Source organism: Plecotus auritus (genome assembly GCF_963455305.1).
Source record: "Plecotus auritus genome assembly, chromosome: 2".
NCBI classification, from domain to species: domain Eukaryota; kingdom Metazoa; phylum Chordata; class Mammalia; order Chiroptera; family Vespertilionidae; genus Plecotus; species Plecotus auritus.
Window position 1 is genome coordinate 106,343,996 of NC_137771.1, and position 24,128 is coordinate 106,368,123.

The following is a 24,128-nucleotide window of genomic DNA, read 5'->3' on the forward strand; positions in this document are numbered from 1 at the left end:
CTCCAGAGTCCCCCAGTCCCCTCAGCCCCCCAGCTACCCAGAGCCGGCCCGAGGCACAGGCAAGCCTCGGATGGCAGCTGCCCAGCCACCCAGGGCCAGCCCGAAGCTTAGGTAACCAGGGCTGGGCCAAGGCTTGCGCTGCCAGCAGTGGCAGCAGCAGAAGTCTGATGGGGGCATCGCCTTCCCCTGATCGCCGGGTTGCCTCCTGCCCCTGAGGGCTCCCGGACTGTGAGAGGGGGCAGGCCAGACTGAGGTACCCCTGCCCCCGCCAGTGCATGAATTTTCATGCAGTGGGCCTCTAGTATTTAATAAATGAATTTGGCAATGTAGCAGGACACAAAATTAACACCCAGAAATCTATGGCATTTTTATACACCAATAATGAATTTTAAGAAAGAGAAACTAAACAAACAATCCCATTGACCATTGCAATAAAAAATGAAGATACTTAGGAATAAACTTAACCAAGGAAGTAAAAGACTTGTACTCAGAAAACTACAGGATGTTGAAAAAAGAGAGGAAGATATAAATAAGTGGAAGGATATACTGTATTCATGGATTGGTAGAGTCAACATCATTAAAATGTTCATATTGCCTAAAGCAATCTATGGATTCAATGCAATCCTTATTAAAATACCAACAGCATATTTCACAGATGTAGAACAAATACTCCAAAAATTTATATGGAGCCAGAAAAGACCCCAAATAGCCACAACAATCTTGAGAAAGAAGCACAAAGTTGGAGGGATCACAATACTGGATATCAAGTTATATTACAAAGCCACTCTAATCAAAACAGCCTGATACTGGCACACGAACATGCACATATATCAATGGAATAGAACAGAGACCCCAGAAATTTACTCAAGCCATTACGCTCAATTAATATTTGACAAAGGAGACAAGAATATACAGTGGAATCAAGACAGTTTCTTCAATAAATGGTATTAGGAAAATTGGACAAAAAAAATGAAACTAGACCACCAACTTACACCATACATAAGAATAAACTCAAAATGGATGAAAGACTTAAATGTAAGTTGTGAAACCATAAAAATCCTAGAAGAAACCATTGGCAGCAAAATCTCAGACATCTCTAGTAACAATATATTTACAGATACATCTCCTAGGGCAAAGGAAACCAAGGAGAAAATAAACAAATGGGGCTATCCTATATAATAAAAGGGTAATATGCAAGTTGACTGAATGACCAGTTGCTATGACGTGCGCTGACCACCAGGGGGCAGATGCTTAGTGCAGGAGCTGCCCCCTGGTGGTCAGTGTGCTCCCACAGGGGGAGTGCTACTCAGCCAGAAGCTGGGCTCATGGCTGGCGAGCGCAGCGGCGGTGGTGGGAGCCTCTCCTGCCTCCACGACAGCGCTAAGGATGTCTGACTGCTGGCTTAGGCCCGCTCCCCATGGGGAGCGGGACTAAGCCATCAGTTGGACATCCCCCGAGGGCTCCCAGACTGTGAGAGGGCGCAGGCCAGGCTGGGGACCCTCCCCAAGTGCACGAATTTCATGCACCAGGCCTCTAGTCTGTATATATAAAAGCCCAGTGATTGGAATGGCCAAATGACCAGAACAACCAGAACAACTGGTGGCTATGATGCGCACTGTGGCAGCCAACCAGCCTGATCTAGGCCCCAATCGCACCCCCCACAACCAGCCCGGCCCTCAATCCGCCTCCAACACCCTGATTGGGGGCGGGGCTGGCTGGCCAACTGCCCATGGCCCCTCCCCCACCCCCCATCGGCCCGGCCCAATGGGACCCCATTGGGGTAGGCCAGCCGGACCCCACCCATGAACAAATTTATGCACCAGGCCTCTAGTATCAAAATAAAAAGCTTCAGTACAGCAAAAGAAACTATCAACGAAATGAAAAGGGAGCCCACTGTATGGGAGAACATATTTGGCAACGATATATCTGATAAAGGTTTTTTTGTTTTTTTAAATATATTTTATTGATTTTTTACAGAGAGGAAGGGAGAGAGATAGTTCAAAACATCGATGAGAGAGAAACATCGATCAGCTGCCTCCTGCACACCTCCTACTGAAGATGTGCCCGCAACCAAGGTACATGCCCTTGACCAGAATCGAACCTGGGACCTTTCAGTCTGCAGGCTGACGCTCTATCCACTGAGCCAAACCGGTTTCGGCTGATAAAGGTTTAATATCCAAAATATATAAAGTACTCATACAGCTTCAACAAAAGGAAGACAAACAATCCTATTAAAAAATTGGCAGAGAACCTAAATAGACACTTCTCCAAAGAGGGTATACAGATGGCCAAGAGATATATGAAAAAATGCTCGAAGTCACTGATCATGAGAAAGATACAAATTTAAACAGCAATGAGGTAGTCAGAATGGCTACCATCAACAAATCAACAAAAGACAAGTGCTGGTGAGGATGTGGAGAAAAGGGAACCCTAGTATACTGCTGGTGGGAATGCAGACTGGTGCAGCCACTGTGGAGAACAGTATGGAGTTTCCTCAAAAAATTAAATATGGAACTGTCATTTGACCCTGTGATCCCACTTCTAGGAATCTATCCTACGAACCCTGAAACACCAATCAGAAAGAATGTATGCATCCCTGTGTTCATAGTAGCACAGTTTATAATAGCTAAGATCTGGAAACAACCCAAGTGCCCATCAAGTAGAAGAGTGGATAAAAAAGTTGTGGTACATTTATACCATGGAATACTATGCAGCAGTAAAAAAGAATATGGAGGGACAATATGGAGGGGCCTGAAGAGTATGATGTTAAATGAAATAAGCCAGTCAGAGAAAGATAAGTATCACATGATCTCACTCATGTGGAATCTAAAGGACAAAATAAACTGATGAACAAAATAGATCCAGAGACATAGAAGCATAGAACAGACTTTGGAATCTCCAAGGGAAGGTGGGAGAGGGTGAGCGGGTGGGAAGAGATCAACCAAAGAACTTGTATGCATATATACATAACCTATGGCTACAGACAATAGGATGGTGAAGGCCTGGGGAAGCGGTGGAGGTAATGGAGGGAGAAAGGGGACATATGTAGTACTTTCAACAATAAAAATTTAATAATAATAAAAAAGCGAGCTTCCTGAACATCTTTATGCCACACCACACCATGGAATCACAAGGTCAGTGTGTGTATGATTTCTTTATTTTTATTTTATAATACTCAATCATACATTTTTAGAAATGACCACATCTATGTAGCCATCACTCAGGTCATGAACCATCATGAGACAGCCCAGGCTGCCTCTCAGTGCCCTCCCATGGGACTGCTGTCCTACTTCTTAGCAGTGTAGCTGTCAGATTGTTATAAAGTGAGCCACACAGGCGGTTCTCTTTGGTGTCTGATTTTCACTCACACAGCATTTCTAAGATTCATCGATTGCCCATCTTCTAGTTGGTCCTTTTTATTGCTGAGAATTGCTCCATTGTATGGCCCAGTTTGGCTGCTCATTCTCCTGTCAAGGGGCTCTGGGGTTAATTCCAGCCTGGGGTCATGAGGGAGAGTGTTGCCTTGTACTAGTATCTGCTCAGGTGGTCAGTCACATGCATTTTTTAAAATCATCACCCAAGCGGGTGGGGGGCGTGGAGGGGAAGAGAGAGAGAGAGATAGAGAGAAACATCAATCTGTTGCCTTCTGCATGCAACCCAGGTATGTGCCATGACTGGGAATTGAACTGATACCCTTTCGATGCACAGAATAATGCTCAACCATGGCCCACTTGGGCCAGGTAGCCACATGCATTTCTTTTGGGAGGTGTTGGCTGGTATGTGCCCAGTATAGAAGACACAGAATGCAAGTTTAAATCTGGTAGATGTTGTCGACTTGTCCTCTCTGATGGTGTACCATTTTCATTTATAGTTACAATGTAGGAGAATGCCTGTTTCCCCAATTTCTTTATTCAGCAAATATATGTTGAATGCCTACCATACAGGTGCTGGGGTACAGCAGTGATGAAAGCAGATGAACTTCCTACCCCTCATGCAGCTTCCACTCTGTGTGGGGGATGCAGAGTCAATCAACTGGCTATGTAAACTGAGGAGAGAAGTAAGCAGGGTGCCATAAAACTTCCCCACATGGTGATCTGGGAAGTAGAATGGGTGTCCTGCAGTGATTTTAGTTTGCATGTGTGCAGTCTCTCTCCCTGCCTTGATCAAGGGCTCTTCAGCAAGCCTGGCCTCACTCCCACTAACACTGTGTGAGGCTGTGGGGGTCTTTTTGCTACTCTCACCAAACTGGTGCCAGTCCTTTCTGCTGGGGACACACCTTGGTCATGATATGACCCATCTATTTATTGCCTCAATAATGCGAGTGGCAGACCACCCAAGAACCTCTGTAGCACACACAATAAACATTTAGTATTGGTTCCCAGTCCAGAGGCCAGGCATGGCTGATGTCAGCTGGGCTCCCATTGGTGCATGTCCTTGGTCAGTGGGCAGCTCCTGGGGTGGGCTGGTTGGGATGGCCTCACGGGGAGGGCTCCTACCTACTCCTGGTGCTCTCATCCTTCAGTGGCTTAGCCCCGCTTGCCCTCCTCCAGGAAGTAGGCCCCAGGTGAAATGTTAGGAGTACACAGGGTTCATGAGCCTGGGTTGGGAACTAGCAGAACTGTTGATTTTACCACACCCTATTGCCAGCCAGTTGGGGGCCAGCCCTGGTTCCGGGGCTCCTATTAATGGGAACCACTGTGAAGTTGCATTGTCAAGGGTGTGGATAAAAGAAGGGAGGAGAATTGGGGCAGTCAGTGCAGTGAATGTACCCCAGACTCTGGGCTGGGTGCTCCATGTATCTCATCTCACTTAGTCCCCAAAACACCTTACTAGTCCTTTCCTGCTGGGGGTGGGCTGGGGTAACATGTAACTGGCTCAGGGCCCAGAAGCAAATAAGTGGTGGGCCCCAGCCCTGAACCCAGGTCTGCCTATGCTTAAGGTATCTCTGGATTTCCTGCTTAGGTAGGCCTGGTACAAGGCTCCCCAGGTTTGAGTCTGGCTCTGTCCCTCACTAGTTGTGAGACTTAGGCATATTGTGCCCCTGCCCTGGGCCTCAGTTTTCTCACAGTAGGATGGGCTTACTGAGAGCTCTCCTAGAGTTGTGTTCTCATTGGGAGAAAGCTGGCATTGGGCACCAGGTGCTGGTATAGTCGGGCTCTATTCACAGCTGGTGTCCTGGGTGTTCTGATTTCAGCCATGGGGGCTCTGCTGGGAGGGCAGTGGCTTCTGAGCTTGGGGCTGCTTCCTGTTCATATGCCAAACCTGAGGCAGCAGGTATGGCCTGTGAACCAAGGGTGTCGTCCAGAATCACCCTGCACCCTGAGCCATCCAGAATCCTGGGTGCTTCGGTGAACTGGAGTTTAGAGGTCAGCTTCGGGCTCTCCTGGGGCAGTGGCAGCCTTGTGTGCCTGCTGGCACATCCTTCAAGCTGGACCACGATTATGTGGCCATGGGCTCCTTTGTCCGGCAGTGTCTGAGGCTTTAAGGGAAGCTTCCATCTGGCTGAGGTCAGCATTTTGTGGGTTGGGGATTTTCTGGGACCTCCTTGTCTACTCCAGGGTCTCCACACTGGGAAAGCAGGCTAGGGGCTGAGTCACACCGGGGAATGAGCCAAGTTGGCCCTCAGAGAGTGTATCATTGGGTGTGAATACTGCCTCTGCTGGCATTGTGACCTCAGACAATCGACTCAGCTTCTCTGAGCCCAAGTTTCTGCATCAGTAAAATGGGAGAGTAACCTCTTCCCTCCCACCCCCAGGATTACTGAGAAGGGTAGGTGAGAGCATGGCCGTAGGGACAGAGGTCCGCTGCGCACTGTGAGCTCCATTGTGCCCTGCCATTGGGCCACTGCACTCTGGAAGGTGGGGGCATGGATTTGTGTTTTTATTTAAGTGAACAGATGTGTGTCTTTTCTGGTGGCCAGGAGTTGTCCCCTCTGGTGAGAAAGCAAAAGAGCCAGGCCTTTGGGGTTGGGTGGGGATGTTCATTGGTGCAATCCCTGCTCCCCGTCCGCGTCACTCCAGCTGCCTCCATTTGTGTAGCACAGTGTTCCTCCCTGGCTTTTGTTTCAGCCAACTGAGTCAGCAGATGCTCTAGGCCTGAGATCTTTCCTCAGCAGCACTGCCTGGCTGTGAGGCTGACATCCCCAAAACTGGAGGAGGGTGCAAAACCATCGCCCACCCTCACAGGGATGCCCTCCATGGGGGAGCCTTTATGATGTGGCAGGCTCTGTGCTTATCACTGGGTATGTATTGGTGCATTAAGCCTTATGACACCCCTGTGAGAGGGAGATTTGTCATTATACCCATTTTTGAGACAGGGTAACAAGCACTGTGAGGTTAAGTGAATTGCCCAAGGTCACTGAGGGCAATGAAACAGATGTTTGCCAAGTACTGACTCTGTGTGCTGGACACTGAGAGCTCCCAGAGCCTGGGATGTTGGGGAGAAGATAACAGATTCCAGTATGTGAATGAAGTGTCTCTCACTTCCAGTCCCCATCCTCTCACCTGCCCCATTCACTGATTCATGGCATGTGTACAGGCCATGGTGTATCAGGTGCCAGGAATCCAGGAATTCCGTTTAGCTTTTCAGAGTGTGCCTAAAAAACTGGCAAGGTTCCATGCTGGTGGCACCCTCTAACAATGATGCCAGATCCACACATTCCTTTTGAACAGCTAAGCTTGTTGAGGGCTGCCATTTTATGTAAGCTGCTTTTCTCTTTTTGCACAGAGTCAGCTTCTCATCAGTTGCAAAAGTCTGAAGAGAAGTAGCCACACTGATGGCAGATGTACTTCACCACCCCCTACCTGGGGAGCCATGGGGAGCCTGTCCCTGGGCCATCAGCCACTCAGCCACCACCTCCCAAAGCTTCCCAAGGACCAGTCTGAAGCCAGGCATGGTGGGGCCTCCGAGCCTTAACACATGGTCAGAGCCCACCATAACACACCCTCACAGCCGTGGCTCCACCAGCCACAACACACCAACATCCTGGGGTTCCAGTTGGAACCTCACCCCACACCAGGCAGTTGAGACAGACCCTCAGTGAGGCCGCTCTAGGGTGAGGGGGGTTCAGAGAAGACGTCTCAGTCCCATAACTGTCCAGTGCTCACCCTTCCTTTTCTCTTGTTTGAGATATAGTATGTGCGTGTGTGTGCATGTGTGATGGAAACATTTCAATCTTGACACTTATTTTACGAGTCTAAAAATAGACTCCCTCCTACATTTCCACATACCATGACCCTACACTCAGCACACTTACCAAGTCTCTGCTGCCATCTAGTGCTCAGGCCAGGTTTGTTTTCTTCTACTTGTCCCCAAAGTGTATATAGCTCGTTTTGTAAAGTCATATCTAATCAATGTTTGCTTGTTATATCTCCTGAGTTTTTTCTTTCTAAAAGTTTGTATGGAAGTATAGTATAGATATTCTTGAGTATTGTTTAATCTAGATTAATATAACAGCACTGCCTATAAACCTTTTGGTTTTTACGTTTTTATTGTTGTTGTTTTTTTAAAGTGTAATATATAGATAGTAAAGCGCACATGTCTTCATAGAGCAGCTCAGTGGATTTTCATGTAGGTATAACTGGGTATCTCCATCCCAGTCACAATATAAAATATTTCAAGTGCTCGGAGTTTTCCTAGTACCCTTTCTCAGTCAATTCTAGCCTCCCTACCCCTTGGGAACCACAGTGCTGACTTTAATCACCATCAGTTATTCTTACCTATTTATGAATTTATTTTGTGCATTGGGAACCATACAGTATGATTTTGTTTGTATTTTGAAAAATAATACAGGATACTATGTTTGAGATTCATTCATGTTGTATGTAGCAGTAGTTTGTTTTTTTTAATTGCTCTTTATTATTTCATTGTAGGAGTAAATCATAGTTTATCTATTCTAGTGTGGATGAGCATTTGGGCTGCTTTCCGTGTTTGGAAATACTGTTACTGTGAACACTCAGAAGTGGGAGTCTCTGGAAGGCTGTTGCTGAATGTATGTACACCTATGAGTGGAATTGCTGCATCAGATTTGGTTAACTTTAGCAGATACCACCAAACAGTTTTCCAGTCTGTTACCGCTTTATATCTCCACCAGCGGTTAGTGAGAGTGCCAGATGCTCCACATTTTTGCCAACACAGGATGTTGTCATTATTCTTTCATTTTAGCCAATCAGGTGGATGTGTAATGTCTCATTATGGCTTTTTAATTTGAATCCCCTCATAATTTATGATGCTGAACACATTTTCATATTACCATTGGCAACTTTGTTGTTATTTGCCCATTTTAAAATTGGGTTTCTTAGTCTTGCTGATTCACAGGAGTTCTTTATGTATTCTGATTATGTGTCTTTTTTTTGGACCACAAGTATTTTATCTCATTCTGTGACTTTTCTTTCCACTCTCTTAGTGATATTTTCTGATAGTATATGCAAACACTGTCTCCTGAGAAACACAAATTTCTAATTTTAATGAAATACAATTTATTGATCTTTTATGTTAGTACATTCTATGTTCTTTAAAGAAATCTTTGTCTACCCAAGAATCATGAAGATGTTTTCCTATGTTCCAGACATTTTAACTTGTTTCACTTTTCACATTAAATCACATTTAGATTTATGTCTTTGAGTGGTATGAATAGGAGTCAAAATTCATTCTTTTTTCAAATGCATATTCAGTTGACTCAGCACCAGCTATTGAAAGGGATGTCTTTCCTCCCTGCATTGTTACCTTTGTCAGGAATATGGGAAGAAGTCTATTTCTGGCCTCTTTTGTTCTATTCGGTCAAGCTGACTATCTTTGCATACTGTCTTGACTTATTGTAGCTCTATAGTCAATTAAAAATTTTAATTGATTTTTTTAAAGAGTGAGGAAGGGAGAGGGATAGAGAGCTAGAAACATTGATGAGAAAGACACATCGATCTGCTGCCTCCTGCATGCCCCCTCCTGCGGATCGAGCCTGCAACCTGGGCATGTGCCCTGACTAGGAATACAGCCATGACCTCTTGGTTTCTGGGTAGACACTCAACCACTGAGCCACACCAGCTGGGCTTTATATTAATTTTTGATATCTAGTGAGAGTTTTTCAGTTTTGTTATTTTAAAAGATCATTTTGGCTATTCTAGGCATTGGCATTTCAAATTTCTACATTTAAGAAGCCTGCTAGGATTTTTGATTGATATTATGTTGACTCTGTATATCAATTTTGGGAGAACTGTCATCTTAATATTAAGTTTCTAATCCATGAACATGGTATATCCCTCCATTTATTCAGATTTTTATTTCTTTCGGCAGTGTTTTTATTATTTTGAGGCTATAAGTCAGTCATATCTTTAAATTAGATCTATTCCTAGCTAATTACTTGTGGCTAACATTAGTTCTGTAACCACTGTGGGTCAACAGTTGGGCTGGGCTCTGCCAACCTGAGCCAGGCTTAGTCTTATCTAACCCCCATGTGGTCTCATCCTAGTGGGTTAGCCTCAATGTGTTCATGGCAGGGTCCCCAAAAAGAGAACAGAAGCTGCAAGGCCTCTTCATGTTTCACTTTTGTTATATGCAATGCAGTCATGAGGCAGCCCATATTCAGGGAGTGGAACAGTGCCACCTCTGCAAAGAATGGTGGCTATTTTTACAGTCCTCACGGTGGGATGGCAGCATTTATACTGAGTTTGCCAGCTGCCCCTGGGGTGTTGAATTCTCATTAAAGTCTTTCACATGTTAACTAGCCAGGTATGGGCTAAAGTAACCCTGAATGCCCACATGATAAAGCGCACATGGAAATATTTTCAAGTTGGTTTCAGAAAGATAACAGTCTGTGCTTTGAGATAAGCAGAGATGAGTTTCAATCTTGGTTCTATCCCTTCCCTTCACCTTTAAAAGGAAGATATTGGCCCCTAACTTTCGAGGTTTGAAAAGTCCACATGGGAGCCTCATTAAGGAGCTCTGCAGGCTCTAGTGGAAGGGGGAGGCCCCAGCCCTCTGACTGGTTTCCTGCATGAAGCCACTCTCGCTTGGGGACCAGCACCTTGGGCTGCAGAGCTCAGGGTCAGGCTTGGTTCCAGGTGTAGGGGAAGCAGAGTGACACCAGAGCCTGTCGTGTGCCCCCTCCACCCCCTGTGCATGGTGGAGGGACAGTGGGCAGTGCTGAACCTGCTATGGAAGTGGGCTTGGGAAGGATCCTGAGGAGTGGTGGACCAGTTATCCTTGACTGGTGCAGAGTGGGAGACTTGAACTTCCCCTTTCTTCCCCCTTCTCCCTCTACCCCTTTCTTTGCTTCCTTGGAAGCTCTACTCAGGAGCAGGCACTGTGGAGCACACAGCCTGCCGTAGACCCTGCGCTGTCCCTGGCTGGGGTGTGTGGTCTGGAGCAAGTTGTGCCTCCTCTCTGGGCTGCTGCCTACTCATTTGTAAAATGTGGGTGGGGATAGGACACTCTGGAGCTGAAGGGAAGATGCAGTGGGTGCAAGCTGGGGCCGGGCGGGCGGCCCATCCAGGGTAGAGATCCAGCCAGTCAGCAAGAGCGGCAGAGCATCTCCTTAGTCAGGCTGGGGTGGTGAGCAGGTGGGCCAGGTGCTGACTTGGGCAGCTGTAGGCAGATACTAGGAAGCAAGGTGATGAGCAAATGCTGCAAAGTCAGTGGAGGCTGGGGCTGCCCTGGGGTAGGAGGAGCCGGTTGAGGAAAGTATCTCTAAGGGGCTGAATTGGCTGAAGCGAATTGGGTGGCCCCGGTGGGTGGGCTGGTCCAGCAGCTCCTGCTGTTTCTCAGCCGGCCATCTGTGTCTGTGATCCTGGGGCAGGAGGACAGAGCACAGGAATCCTTGTTTGTTCCCTCTGCCCTCTTTGTAAAGGACTCCAGGTGTTCACCACCTCCTCTCCCAGAATCCCAGGCTGCTGGGGACATTGGGGCTGCAGCATCTCTGGGCTGTTTGCTCAGGCCCACAGACATTGTCCCAAGGGGTGCTTAGTAGAAACAGCCTGCTCATCACCCTCCTGCTAGGGACAGACATTTTTCTGCAGCATTTTAAAATCCACAGTTCTCTCTTTTTATTTAAAATTTTATTATTCAATTATAATCGATATACAATAGTATATTAATTTCAGATATATAACAGTAAATAGACCTTACAAAGTGATCACCCCAGTAATTCTAGTACCCACCTGGCACCATACACAGGTATTACAATATTATTGATTATAATTCCTATAGTCAATAATATTGACTTTATATCCCCATGGCCATTTTATACCTGGCAATTTGTACTTCTTAATCTCACAGTTCTTAAGGGTTTTAATGTCCTAATATCCAGGAGAGGGGACTGTCTAGAGGGGTTGCAACCTCTGGGCTGGATTGTTTAGGACACCTATTGTCCTGTGATCAAAGGAAGTTAGCACCTCCTGAGTCTCAGAATTTTTTTATAGCAGAGCGCTTCTTGAATGAACAATACCTGCATACGATAAGCAACACACAAAAATACAAAAGGGGAAAACAGTTTGCTTCCCCCCTCCCCAGTGACAACTACTTTGACCAGTTTCTTTGGTCTTTTTCCAGAAACACCCATGTATACCCATGCATCCCTTTAAAAAGATAAATGGTGGCTTATTATACATGCTATTCAGCATTGAACCATTCCTTTTGAATTCTTCATAGTATTCAGAAATTGTTCTATGTAAGTGTATGAAGGTCTAACATTCTTTTAAACACCTGCATACAGTTGCATGGATATAATTTCAGTTGTTTAATTACTGCCCTGTTGATGGGATTTTGGTTGTTTCTGGACCTTTGCTCTCACAAATTCAGCTCCGGTAAACATCTATGAACCTGGTTGTGCCTAGGGAGTATCTCTCAGCAGATTAGATGTCTAGAAGGGGAAATGCTGAGTCACTTTTTTAAATACTGCAATGCATTATTCTCTTTTTATTGTGTTAAAATGTAGCCATTTAAAAATATTTTTATTGATTTTTAGAGAGAGAGGAAGGGAGAGAGAGAGAAAAAAACAAACATAGATGTGAGAACACAACATCGATTGGCTGCCCCCTCTCCTGCATGTACCCTACTGGGAATTGAGTCACAACCCAGCCATGTGCCCTGACTGGGAATCAAACCATCAACCTGTTGGTGCACAGGATGACACCCAAACAATTGAGCCACACTGGGCAGGGCTAAAATGTAACCATTTTAAGTGTCCAGTTTAGTGGTGTTAAGTTCACTCACACTGTTGTGTAGCCATCACCACCATCCATCCACAGAACTTCATCTTCCCAAACTAACATTCTGTACCCATTAAACACTAACACCCCATTCCTGTTCCTGCCCCCAGCCCCTGGGAAACCTCTATTCTACTTTCTATGGCTATGAATTAGCTTTTTTAATGTAGAATCATATAATATTGTCCTTTTGTATCTGGCTTATGTCACTTTTTGGATCACGTTTTAAAGACTTACTCTTTAGTCTTAGGATTTTCTAATCATACTACCTTTTTAAGTAATGTTTTTGTTGCAAAGTATTTGTGAATAGAAGAGTGTGCGAACTTATACGAACAGTTAAAGAAGCATTTAAAGTGGGCACCAAGGCCCTTGCTGGTTTGGCTCAGTGGATAGTGTTGGACCGCAGACTAAAGGGTCGCAGGTTTGATTCTGGTCCAGCTCACGTATCTTGGTTGCAGGCTAGATCCCCAGCTCCAGTTGGGGTGTGTGTGGGAGGCAACCAATCCATGTATCTCTCTCACATCAATGTTTCTCTGTCTCTCCCCTTCCTTCCACTCTAAAAAAAAATAATAATAATGGAGGAATAGCCTCAGGTGAGGATTAACAAAACAAAAACTTCTTCAAAAGTGAAATTGAAACAGAAAATGGTGGGGGGGGAGTGGGCACTCAGGAAGGCACAAGTCAGTGGGGACAGAAGCCATGAGTGGCCTGCCCTGAACCCTTCCCCACTCCACAGTTACTACTGTCCTGACTTCTGTGAGCAGGAGTTCCTTCCTTTTCTTTAGAGTTTACCACCTTCAGGGGTGGGCAAACTTTTTGACTCGAGGGCCACAATGGGGTCTTAAACTGGACCGGAGGGCCGGAACAAAAGCATGGATGGAGTGTTTGTGTGAACTAATATAAATTCAAAGTAAAGGAGCGGAGGGGAGAGCAAGAAAACCGGATAGAACAGCCGGATCCGTAGTTTGCCCAAGGCTGAAAATAGTAGTTTGCTTTTTTCCTGTTTTTGTACTTCATCTACAAGGCAGTATGCATTCCTCATCTGTGATTTGCTTTTTTCCCCATAGTCATGCCTGTGTACTTCATCTGCATTGGGTCGCGTGGTTGGAGTGCATTCCTTCACACTGTGTGTTCATGCCACGGCTTGTCACCCTTTCTCTGGTTGATGGGTGTTGAGTTGTTTCCAGTTTGGGCTACTGTTTGTGGGTCTCCAGTGGAGACCACGGGCACCTGATTCTCCTGGACGTGTACCTGAGAATGCAGTTGCTGCGTTATTGGCTTTGTGTATCTTCTGTATTACCTTATGATGGTAAATTGTTTTCTGAAGGGGATCCATTCTCCCTCTGCTGCGCAGGGATGTCAGAGGCAGGGCTCCTGCCAGAGTCAAGGTCGTCATGCTCATGCTGGCAGGGCCTGAAGCTCTGATTCTGTGCGGCAGAAGTGGCCACTCATCCTTAATCCCAGGAGGCCAGAGTGAGCCTGGCGGGCCAGGACTGCAGTGGTCAGAGCAAGAGAGGGCTTCCACCCGAGAGCACAGTGCTGTGAATAACTGACAGGTGAGGAGGGGCATGCTTCCCATTGGCCTGAGCTCAGACAAGGTGGAAAGTAAACAGAAATGGAGTCCACAGAAACCCAGAGGAAAGCAGAAAAGATAGGGAGGGAGTGTTAAAAGCTCTACCAGCTTCTTCTACTTAAAGGGATGATTGTCTTATCTGTGCATTTATTGGTCTCTTCCTTTGTTTTTAGTTCACTAACTGGAGAGTAGTCACCAAACCCCTTCAGTGTGCTAGTGGGCAGGGTATACTGTTTGCTGAGCAATTGCTATTTGCCAGACACTGAATCTCCTCACCTCCCACTTTGTGAACTACAGGCAGAGAGGTCATTTACCCACTTTACATGCAAGGAAATGGAAACTCAGAGAATTGGTTTGGCAAAAACCAGTTGTTGAACAGATTCTGGCCATGGAAACACCAGGGAGATGTGGTAGTTCCTTGGCCAGCTGAGCTGGATGTGCAGGAGGGTGAAGGGAAGGCCCTAAAGCTCAGAGACTGGATGGGGTCAGCTAGGGCCAGGGTGTAGATGGAGAACAAAGGAAGCCCAGGACTGAAATTCTGAAAGGTTGGTGCCCAGAAACTTAAAAAGAATGAGAGAGAGAAAGAGAGAGAGCGCGCATACGTGCTGGGGAAACTCAGAAGGATGGTCACAGAAGGAGACCTGGAGGAGAGGACCTCTGGCTGAGCCTTGAATCATTGGGTTGGGAAGGGGTGGGTCTTCTGGATGAGGACATGGTGGGTACACATCGTGTTGGGCTTCGCTTGGCCCTGCTTCCTATATGGTACCAGGCAGTGCCCTGCTTGGCCCCTATAATTATCTCCTGCTCCAAGTGGGTGGTCCTCCCAGCATAAGGGGTCTCAGCACCCGTGTTCCTTTGAAAAGGAAGGGAGCCAGGATGGGAAAGCCCAGGAGAGAATGGTGGGCAGTCTGCCAAGCACAGGAGGAAACCTGGCGTCTGATCAAGGTTTCACATACCATTTAATCCACAGGAAGCAGAAACACCTTTCAGGCTGGCGATGGTCAGTTTCACAGAGGGGATCTTCAGGATCAACTGTGTCAACCCACCACGCAGCAGCGGTGGGGCAGCTGAGGCTGGGGCTTCTCACCCCCTACTGATCTGCCAAGTGGGCATAATAACAGCACTCACTCCTGCTAAGTGAGAATCAGAGTGCTTGGGCCTGTGCCTGGCTCATTGCTAACACCCAGTTCATTTCAGCTGGTAATTTTATCTTTACTTTTTTCTTCTTCCTCTTCTTAAAGAATACCTTTCAGCATTTCGTATAATACTGGTTTGGTGGTGATGAGCTCCTTTAGCTTTTTCTTATCTGTGAAGCTCTTTATCTGACCTTCCATTCTGAATGATAACTTTGCTGGGTAGAGTAATCTTGGTTGTAGGTTCTTGCTATTCATCACTTTGAATATTTCTTGCCACTCCCGTCTGGCCTGCATAGTTTCTGTTGAGAAATCAGCTGACAATCGTATGGGTGCTCCCTTGTAGGTAATTAACTGTTTTTCTCTTGCTGCTTTTAATATTCCCTCTTTGTCTTTTGCCCTTGGCATTTTAATTATGATGTGTCTTGGTGTGGTCCTCTTTGGATTCCTCTTGTTTGGAGTTCCATGTGCTTCCTGGACTTGTAAGTCTATTTCTTTCACCAGGTGGGGGAAGTTTTCAGTCATTATTTCTTCAAATAGGTTTTCAGTATCTTGCTCTCTGTCTTCTTCTGGCACCCCCATAATTCTGATGTTGGTACGCTTGAAGTTGTCCCAGAGGCTTCTTACACTATCTTCAACTTTTTGGATTCTTTTTTCTTTTTGCTTTTCTGGTTGTTTTTTTGCTTCTTTGTTTTTCAAATCTTTGACTTGATTCTTGCATTCCTCTAGTCTGCTGTTGGGTCTCTGTATAATATTTTTTTATTTCAGTCAGTGTATGTTTAATTTCTAGTTGGTCCTTTTTCATATCCTCCAGGGTCTCGCTAAATTTATCGGCCTTTTCTAGGAATTCTTGAAAAGCCTTATAACCGTGGTTTTGAATTCTATATCCAGTCATTTGTTTTCCTCCATTTCTTTCGTTTATGATCTGTTTCTTTGCCTCCACATTTTCGTTGCTTCCCTGAGTTGGTAGGGTAGCTTTGTGTGCTAGGTTTCCTATATGGTCCAGTGGGTCGGCCTCCCCAGTTACCTGAGGTGGACGCTCTTGGTGCACCCCTTTGTGGACTGTGTGTACAGCCTTGTTGTAGTTAAGTCTTGATTGTTGTTGGTATCACTGGGAGGAATAGACCTCCAGGCCAGTTAGCTGTGAGGATCAGCTGTGTCTATGCTGGGAGAAGTTCGGTGCTGGAGACAGCCTTATAGGATTAGACTTGCAAAATTGTAAAAGCCTCTGTGCTCAGCATGGATGGGGCGGAGTCTCAGGGCAGAGCAGACAGTCTTGGCTTCCCGTCAGCCCTGCCCTTGCTCACGCGCCTCCAGACCTCTGCCTTCCGCGACTCCCCTGAGTTTCCGCCTGACAGTCCAGATTCCCCCTGTAAGAGCGTGAATCTCCAGGGGCTCGCCCGGAACTGGGGTTCAGTGCAGTCAGGAGCTCCCGACTCCCTTCCGCTAGGGAATGCCTGCGGCAACCTCCGCATTCAGCTTTCTCTGCGAGCACTCGCTTGCACGCACGCGCGCCTCCAGACCCGCCACGGCTCCCCTGGGTCTCCGAGTCTCCGTGTGCCTTTCTATCTACCTGACAGTCCAGACTCCCCCTGTATGAGCCTGTGTCCACAGGGTTTCGCCTGAAACTGGGTTTCAGTGCAGTTGGAACTGGGGTTCAGTGCAGTCGGGGGCTTCCTTCCCCCTCCCGCCAGAGAAAGTCAGCCAGGCACTCAGTCGCCCTTCCTCTCTGCGCACGTCTCCATACCTCAACCCTCTTTTGCCGTACCTCCAATTCTCTGCGAGCTTTTCTCTTTCCTTCTAGTTGTAGAATTTCCACTCAGCCAGCTTTCCTGTGGTTCTGGATGATGTCCGTTCTGTCTTTTAGTTGTGGTTTTGAAATTGTTGTGCTAGGCAGTAGTTTAGGTGCTTACCTATGCCACCATCTTGGTTTCTCTCTGTAGGATATTTTTTACATCGCTTTTTAGAGTGGGTGGAAGGGAGAGGGGGGGGAGGGAGGGATAGAGGAAGGGAGGGGAGAGAGAGAGAGAGAGAGAGAGAGAGAGAGAGAGAGAGAGAGATTGAGAGAGGGAGAAACATCAATGTGAGAGAGACATATTGATCAGTTACCTTCTGCATGTGCCCAACCTGGGCCAGGGATTGAACCTGCAATCCAGGTACGTGCTCTTGACTGGGAATCATATCCTGGACCCATCAGTATGTCATCTGATCCTCTAACCCCTGAGTAACACCAGCCAGAGCTCCTGTGTCGATTTTATTTCTTTATTTCTCCAGCTTTATTGAGTTACTAGAGGCTTGTTGCACAAAATTTGTGTGTGTGTCACTCAGCCTGGCCTGCACCTTCTCGCAATCCGAGATCCCTTGGGGGCAGGCAGACATCCCTCTCATAATCCGGGACTGCTGGCTCCTAACCGCTGGCCTGCCTACTTGCCTGATCACCCCTAACCACTCTGCCTGCCTGCCTCATCGCCCCTAACCGCCTCTGCCTGCCTGCCTGATGCCCCTAACCACTTGCCTGCCTGATTGCCCCTAACCACTTGCCTGCCTGCCTGCCTCATCACCCCTAGCCACTCTGCCTGTCTGCTGCATCACCCCTAACTGCTTGTCTGCCTGCCTGATCACCCCTAACCACTCGCCTGCCTGCCCGATCGCCCCTAACTGCTTGCCTGCCTGCCTGATCGCCCCTAACCACTTGCCTGCCTGCCTGATTGCCCCTACCCACTCACCTGCCTGCCTGATCGCCCCTAACCACTCTGCCTGCCTGCCTGATCGCCCCTAACCACTCTGCCTGCCTGCCTGATTGCCCCTAACAACTCTGCCTGCCTGCCTGATCACCCCTAACCACCTCTGCCTTGGCCCCTGCCACTGCGGCTTTGTCCAGAAGGATGTCTAGAATGATGTCCGGAAGGTCATTCTGCTGTCCACTCTAATTAGCATATTATACTTTTATTTTTATAGATAATTGACATATAACATTATGTAAGTTTAAGGTATACAATGTAATATCTATAACAATAGAAGCATAATATGCTAATTAGAATATTTAAGCAGTTTAAATATTAAATACTCAGGGGAGTCGCGGAAGGCAGAGGTCTGGAGGCGCGTGCACAAGGGCAGGGCTGACGGGAAGCCAAGACTGTCTGCTCTGCCCTGAGACTCCGCCCCATCCAAGCTGAGCACAGAGGCTTTTGCAATTTTGCAAGTCTAATCCTTCCAGATGACCTTCTGGACGAAGCCGGGGCTGTGAGGGAAGCCCGGTCCTAGGTGCCTGGCGGTGGCTGGAGGGAAGCCCAGGTCCCAGGTGCCAGAGGGAAGCTGGTGCCAGCAGCTGGGGGAAGGAAGGCTTACTCTTGCATGAATTTCATGCATAGGGCCTCTAGTGTGTGTGTGTGTGTGTGTGTGTGTGTGTGTGTGTGTGTGTGTAATTAATAAGGCTATTTAGCGCCTTCATCACCTCACATAGTTACCACTTTTTTTTCCTTGTGGTGAGAACACTTAAGATCTATTCTCTTAGCAACTTTCCATTATATAATGTAGTACTGTTAACTATAGATTCCCAGAACTTGTTTATCTTATAACTGGAAGTTTGTTCTTGTTCTCTTTGACCAATACCCTTTTAACGCGTCCCCCCACCCCCTGGCTTCGCTTCCACCATCTTCTGGTAATTGCCAGTCTACTCACTGCTTCCACCAGTCCAGCAATTTTAGATTTCACTTAGTAGTATTTGTCTTTCTCTGTCTGGCTTATTTCACTTAGCATGTCTATCCATGTTGTTGCAAGTGACAGATTTTCCTTCTTTTGTATATATGTGCCACATTTTCTTCATTCATTCATCTATTGATGGACTCTTGATGGTTTCCATGTCTTGGCTGTTGTAAATACTGATGCAATGAGCATGGGAGGTGCAGATGTATTTTCATGATAGTGTTTTTATTTCCTTTGGATGCATACCCAGAATTGGAATTGCTCGTAGTTCTATTTTTAATTTTTTGAGGAACCTCCATACTGTTTTCTTTTTTTTTTCACAAAGGAATATAAAACTATTAACCACTGTTTACCAGTATTTACAATAAAGTAAACAATATACAGTTGGTTGAGTAACATTCTGTTTACTACAAAGCTATTGTTTTTCCTGGCTTTTGTTGAACCAGTACCCCCAATACTGAGATTGAGCCTACATGTAAAGACTGAGTTGGAGTAAAGAGAAAACATGCAGACCAAGAGTTTAGATTACAAAAAGTTTGTTCACCTATTTATTCCAGCAGGCCCTAAGTTGCCAAGGTCTCTAACAAACTGATTATGTATCCATGAATAAAGTCTTACACTTTCCATGACCCTAATTTTTAGCAATATAACACAGGGATTTCAACTTCTTGTAAAGGAACATTTTATGAGGTGAAACCTTTAAATAAGTGTTGCTTACCTAATTAAAATACATCAGGGTTTGCCTAGTTTTCTCATTTGGGTGAGGAGGTTATTGGCAGTGATAAAATTTTCCTTTCAGGGGTTTTGCAAATAAACTTGCATTTATGATTGTAGATATGGATTCTGATATGTCTACTTTAAATTGTCCAATTTAAACTGCTTACATTATATATATATATATATATATATAATGTAAGCAGTTTAAATTGCCCAATTAATTGCCCAATTAATTACAAATTATCTAATTTCAAAGGTTCAGGAAAAATTTCAATTTAACTTCAAATGATTTTTTTCTTAGGTTGCTGAAAATGATGGCAGCTCAGAAACTTGAGCTTATCTATGGTTGTGAAATGGTTTTGTTTTGGTAAAAAAAAAAAAAAAAAAGAAGAAAAAAGAAAACCATTTACGTATGTATGCACACCTACCCGCCCTCCCTCCCCCAAATAAACAAAAACCCCACAATGATCCTTAGGCACATACAAATTCTGACTGAGTAATGACTATGCAGATTTCCCCCAACATTTAGAGAAACTTCTCTAATGCAGAGGAAAAAATAGAACATGGTATCAAATGTTCTTTTCTGATAAAGGAAGCAACTACAGAAAGCTTTTGTTCAAAGTAGCCTGTGCTATAAATGCAACCCCCCAAACAACTCCCCAGCACTACTTCAAAACAAACATATCAAACTTGATTATCATTATAACGTAGTTCTTTCTTCATACTAATAAATCAAAAAAACCAAGACCCAGATTTTATATATATGTATAAATATATATAAAAAGCAATGCAATATATATAAAAAGCAATTGCTATATATAAAAAGCAATTGGGCTTCGTCTTCTGGACAAGAATGCCAAGTTAGTCTTTCTTCATAGAAAGCAATTACAATTTGAGGACACTTCATATTTGCCTCTTTTGCCAGCACCAAATCTGCCTCGTCCGAATTTTTCCATTTCATAAGAAACATTAACTCTCCACTGCTGTCTGTGGCACCAATTATTCGTTCAGGATCAAGACCTCTGGCAAAGCCTCTTGGTTTATCAGCAGCATCTCTTTTCTTCTTTGATTTGCTATCATCAGATTCACTGTCAGATAAAGACTTTCTTTTTGTACCATCTTTTTCTTTACCAACTTTTTGAGAATTAAGAAATGCTTCAATTAACTCTGGACAATCTAAATTTTCTTCAGGTTCCCAAATATTGTCAGCATCTGTGAATCCTTTCCACTTCAGGAAATACTCCACCTTTCCATTCACTACACGTAGGTCCAATACTTTTTCCACTACAAATTCTTCAGGCTCTGCCGCTTCAACTTTTTTACTCTTTCCATTCTGTTTCTTTCCCATTTTTTGCAATGTAGTTTTATTGGGGGCCATTTTTTATTGCAGACTCGAAGAGCTATTACGTTCGTGGGGTGGCGCCCGGTGGTCCCTGGAGAGGAGGGAGAGGGAAGGAGGGGTGAGGACGAGGATCAAGGTCTTCAGGGCGGGGACGTTTCGGCTTTGCTGCCGCAGTGCTGGCGTCAAAACCGGACTCTGCCCACTTCCTCGCTCTGGGGGTGGGTATCTCCCAAAGCTGCCCTGCGCTCAGTCGGGGGCTGGAACCCAGTTCCCTCCATACTGTTTTCCATAGTGGCTGTACCAGTTTACATTCCCACCAGCTGTGCACAAGGATTCCCTCTTCTCCACATCTTCACCACCACTTATTATATCTTGTCTTTTTTATGATAACCATCCTAACAGGTGTAAGTTGATATCTCATTGTGGTTTTGATTTGTATTTCCTTGATGATCAGTATTGTTGAGGACCTTTTCATGTTATTTGTTGGCCATCTGTATGACTTCTATATAAAAATGTCTATTAGGTCTTTTGCCCATTTTTAAATACATGTACTTGTTTTTTTTTGTTTGTTTGTTTGTTTGTTTTTTGCTATTGAGTTCTTACATATTTTGGATATTAACCCCTTACCAGATATACGATTTCTAAATATTATCTTTGTAAGGTTCAAGGCGCAGGAAACGGTAGTCAGAGACCGAGGCATGTTAAAGAGGAAGTTTATTCCGCACTAATGAGTGAGATTCATTACGGAGGAGGGTAAAAAGACCAGGATTAGAGGAGAGGGAGGAGAGGGAGGAGAAGAAGGAAGGACCCAGCCGGACTGCCTCACAGACTGGGGAGAAAGCAACATGTGCAGCGGTGAACATGCCTTTTGAGGGCAGGAACGGGAAGGGGTGGGGCCCAGGGCACTTGGCACACGCTGATTGGTGGTTGAATGTCTCGGGGATGTCCCAGCGGCAGACGCTGGTTACGTCATACTCCGCCCACCAGTTGAGGGAAGGGAGGATCTATCAATCTTCCATTCCTTAGGTTGCCTTTTCATTTTGTTGATGGTTCCCTTTGCTGTGCAGAAAGAAGTTTATAGTTTGATGTAGTCCCATTTATTGTTTTTTTTTTTTGCTTGTGCTTTTGGTGTCATTACCAAAAAATTGTTATTAAGACCAATCAATGTCAAGGAGCTTTCCCCCTATGTTTTCTTCTATGAATTGTATGGTTTTAGGTCTTACACTTATATATTTAATCTGTTGTGAGTTAATTTTTGTATATGATGTGAGATAATGGTCCAATTTCATTCTTCTGTGAACTTACTTTGGAAGAAGGCTCTCTTTATCCTAAAATTATTTTCTTATGTTTTCTTCTAATACTGCCTTTATAGAATTGAAATTTATTTTCGTGTATAGTGTGAGGTAGGTCCCAGCATCACCTGTTGAATCCTTTTCCCACAGGGTTTGAATGCCATCTTTATTGCACACTAAATTCCCTTATGCACAGTTCTATTTCCGAACTCTTTCTGTTCCTCTTGTCTGTTTGTCTGTTTTTATTTTTTAAATTTATCTTTATTTTTGAAAGTAATACGGCGGTACCCTTTTTTCCCATTGACCCCCCTCTAGCCTGCCCCCACCCCCCACCCCAGGCCTTCACCACACTATTTTCTGTGTCCATGGGTTACTCATACATGCATACACGTTCTTTGGTTAATCTCTTCCCACCCACCACCCACACTCACCTTCCCTCTGAGATTCATCAGTGTGTTCCATGTTTCTATGTCTCTGGATCTATTTTGCTTACCAGTTTATTTCTTTAGATTCCACATATGAGTGAGATCATGTGATACTTGTCTTCTTCTGATTAGCTTGTTTTGCTTAGCATAGTACTCTCCAGGTCCCTACATGATCCACTCATCTATTGATCTTAGCTATTGTAAATTGTGCTGCTATGAGCATAAAGGGTGCATACATTCTTTCTGATTGGTGTTTCAGGTTTCTTAGGATATATTCCTAGAAGTGAGGTCACTGGGTCAAATGTCAGTTCCATTGTTAATTTTTTGAGGAAACTCCATACTGTTTTCCATAATGGCTGCACCAGTCTGCATTCCCATCAGCCAGTGTACTAGGGTTTCCTTTTCTCCACATTCTTGCCAGCACTTGTTTGTTGATTTATTGATGGTAGCCATTCTGACAGGTGTGAGATGATAACTCATTGTTGTTTTAATTTGCATCTCTCTGATGATTAGTGACTTTTGAGCATTTTTTGTTTTAATTATTAGAATTTTAAAGTATATTCTTCTGTTCAGAAACTTTTTTGGGTATTTTTTTAACCTTTGTTTCAATCTCTATTCCCAGGCTTCTTCAGCTTAATTAGCTACAAAGAGTTATTTTTGTATAAGCAAAACTGAAAAGAGCTGCAGTATCTAAGGGGCTTAAAAATATTAGAGATCTAGATTTTATCAAATCCATATGCAAAATGTGAACAAGCAGTCAATAGAAAATAGCAGCTCCCAGTGGCTTCTTCAAGGTAATCTTCTTCAGAAGTTGACTTATTCAGTTTGCTTTATTCTTAGCAGCCTCATCAAAAATCTCCTCAAGATCTGGAACTCCATCATCATCATCATCAGCCTCCTCTATGGTAGCAAGTGGTGCTTTTCCATCCACAGATTGTCTCCTTAAACTAGTCAGACTTGCCCCATGCTGGTCTGAGGTGCTGGGTCCTAGCACCTGTCAGCTGCTTTGTCTCTGCACAGCCAGTAACAGTGAAAGTGTTTGTGGCTGAGATGCCTGAACTTTAGGGCTGTTAAAAGGGGACTCTGTTCTGGTTTGTGAACATATTAACCTCTTCAATACCAGAGATATTGTTTACCCCTAACTTCTTTAAGGAGAACTGAAGTTTTTATGTCTGCTGTAGCTATTCTGTGAACTGCCTTCTTCTTAGGAGTGTTCCTTTCCCAGCATTGCGTACTTGTGCCTGTGGTTTGGTGAGCTTCTCCTGATTCAGGATAGTTTCTTTCATCTCCTTGTGGAGAGGAGACAGGGCTGTGCTGAGGGACAAGGTTTAGCTCTCAGGGGATCTTGGACAGACCAGTTGAGAATTTTCCTTTTTTGGATGAATTTTAGGATCAGCTTGACAAACTTTATGACAAAATATGTTGGGACTTTGGATTGCATTGAAAATATAAATGGAGGAGAATTTTAAGGTATCTAATCCTCTCATCCAGAACATAATATATATTTTTAATAATATATACTGTTAGCCGAAACCGGTTTGGCTCAGTGGATAGAGCGTCGGCCTGCGGACTGAAGGGTCCCGGGTTCGATTCCGGTCAAGGGCATGTACCTTGGTTGCGGGCACATCCCCAGTGGGAGGTGTGCAGGAGGCAGCTGATCGATGTTTCTCTCTCATCGATGTTTCTAGCTCTCTATCCCTCTCACTTCCTCTCTGTAAAATATCAATAAAATATATTTAAAAAA

General features: G+C 45.0%; 2 protein-coding genes and 1 pseudogene across 8 annotated transcripts in view; 1 reads left to right on the plus strand and 2 right to left on the minus strand.

Annotated features, from left to right (window-relative positions):
- The window catches only part of FBLN2 (fibulin 2), a 115,566-nt gene that overhangs the window by 48,591 nt on the left and 42,847 nt on the right, over positions 1-24,128 (plus strand). The window lies entirely within an intron of this gene.
- Positions 20,325-20,703, minus strand: LOC308242601 (chromobox protein homolog 3-like; the record flags this gene model as incomplete). Its single annotated transcript, XM_080657067.1, has 2 exons — positions 20,325-20,480; positions 20,536-20,703. The coding sequence occupies 2 exons, from the start codon at positions 20,701-20,703 to the stop codon at positions 20,325-20,327; spliced, it is 324 nt and encodes a 107-aa protein (XP_080513193.1).
- Positions 23,205-23,670, minus strand: LOC308241000 (transcription factor BTF3-like; annotated as a pseudogene). Its single transcript has one exon. The product of its transcript is annotated as a transcription factor BTF3-like (transcript).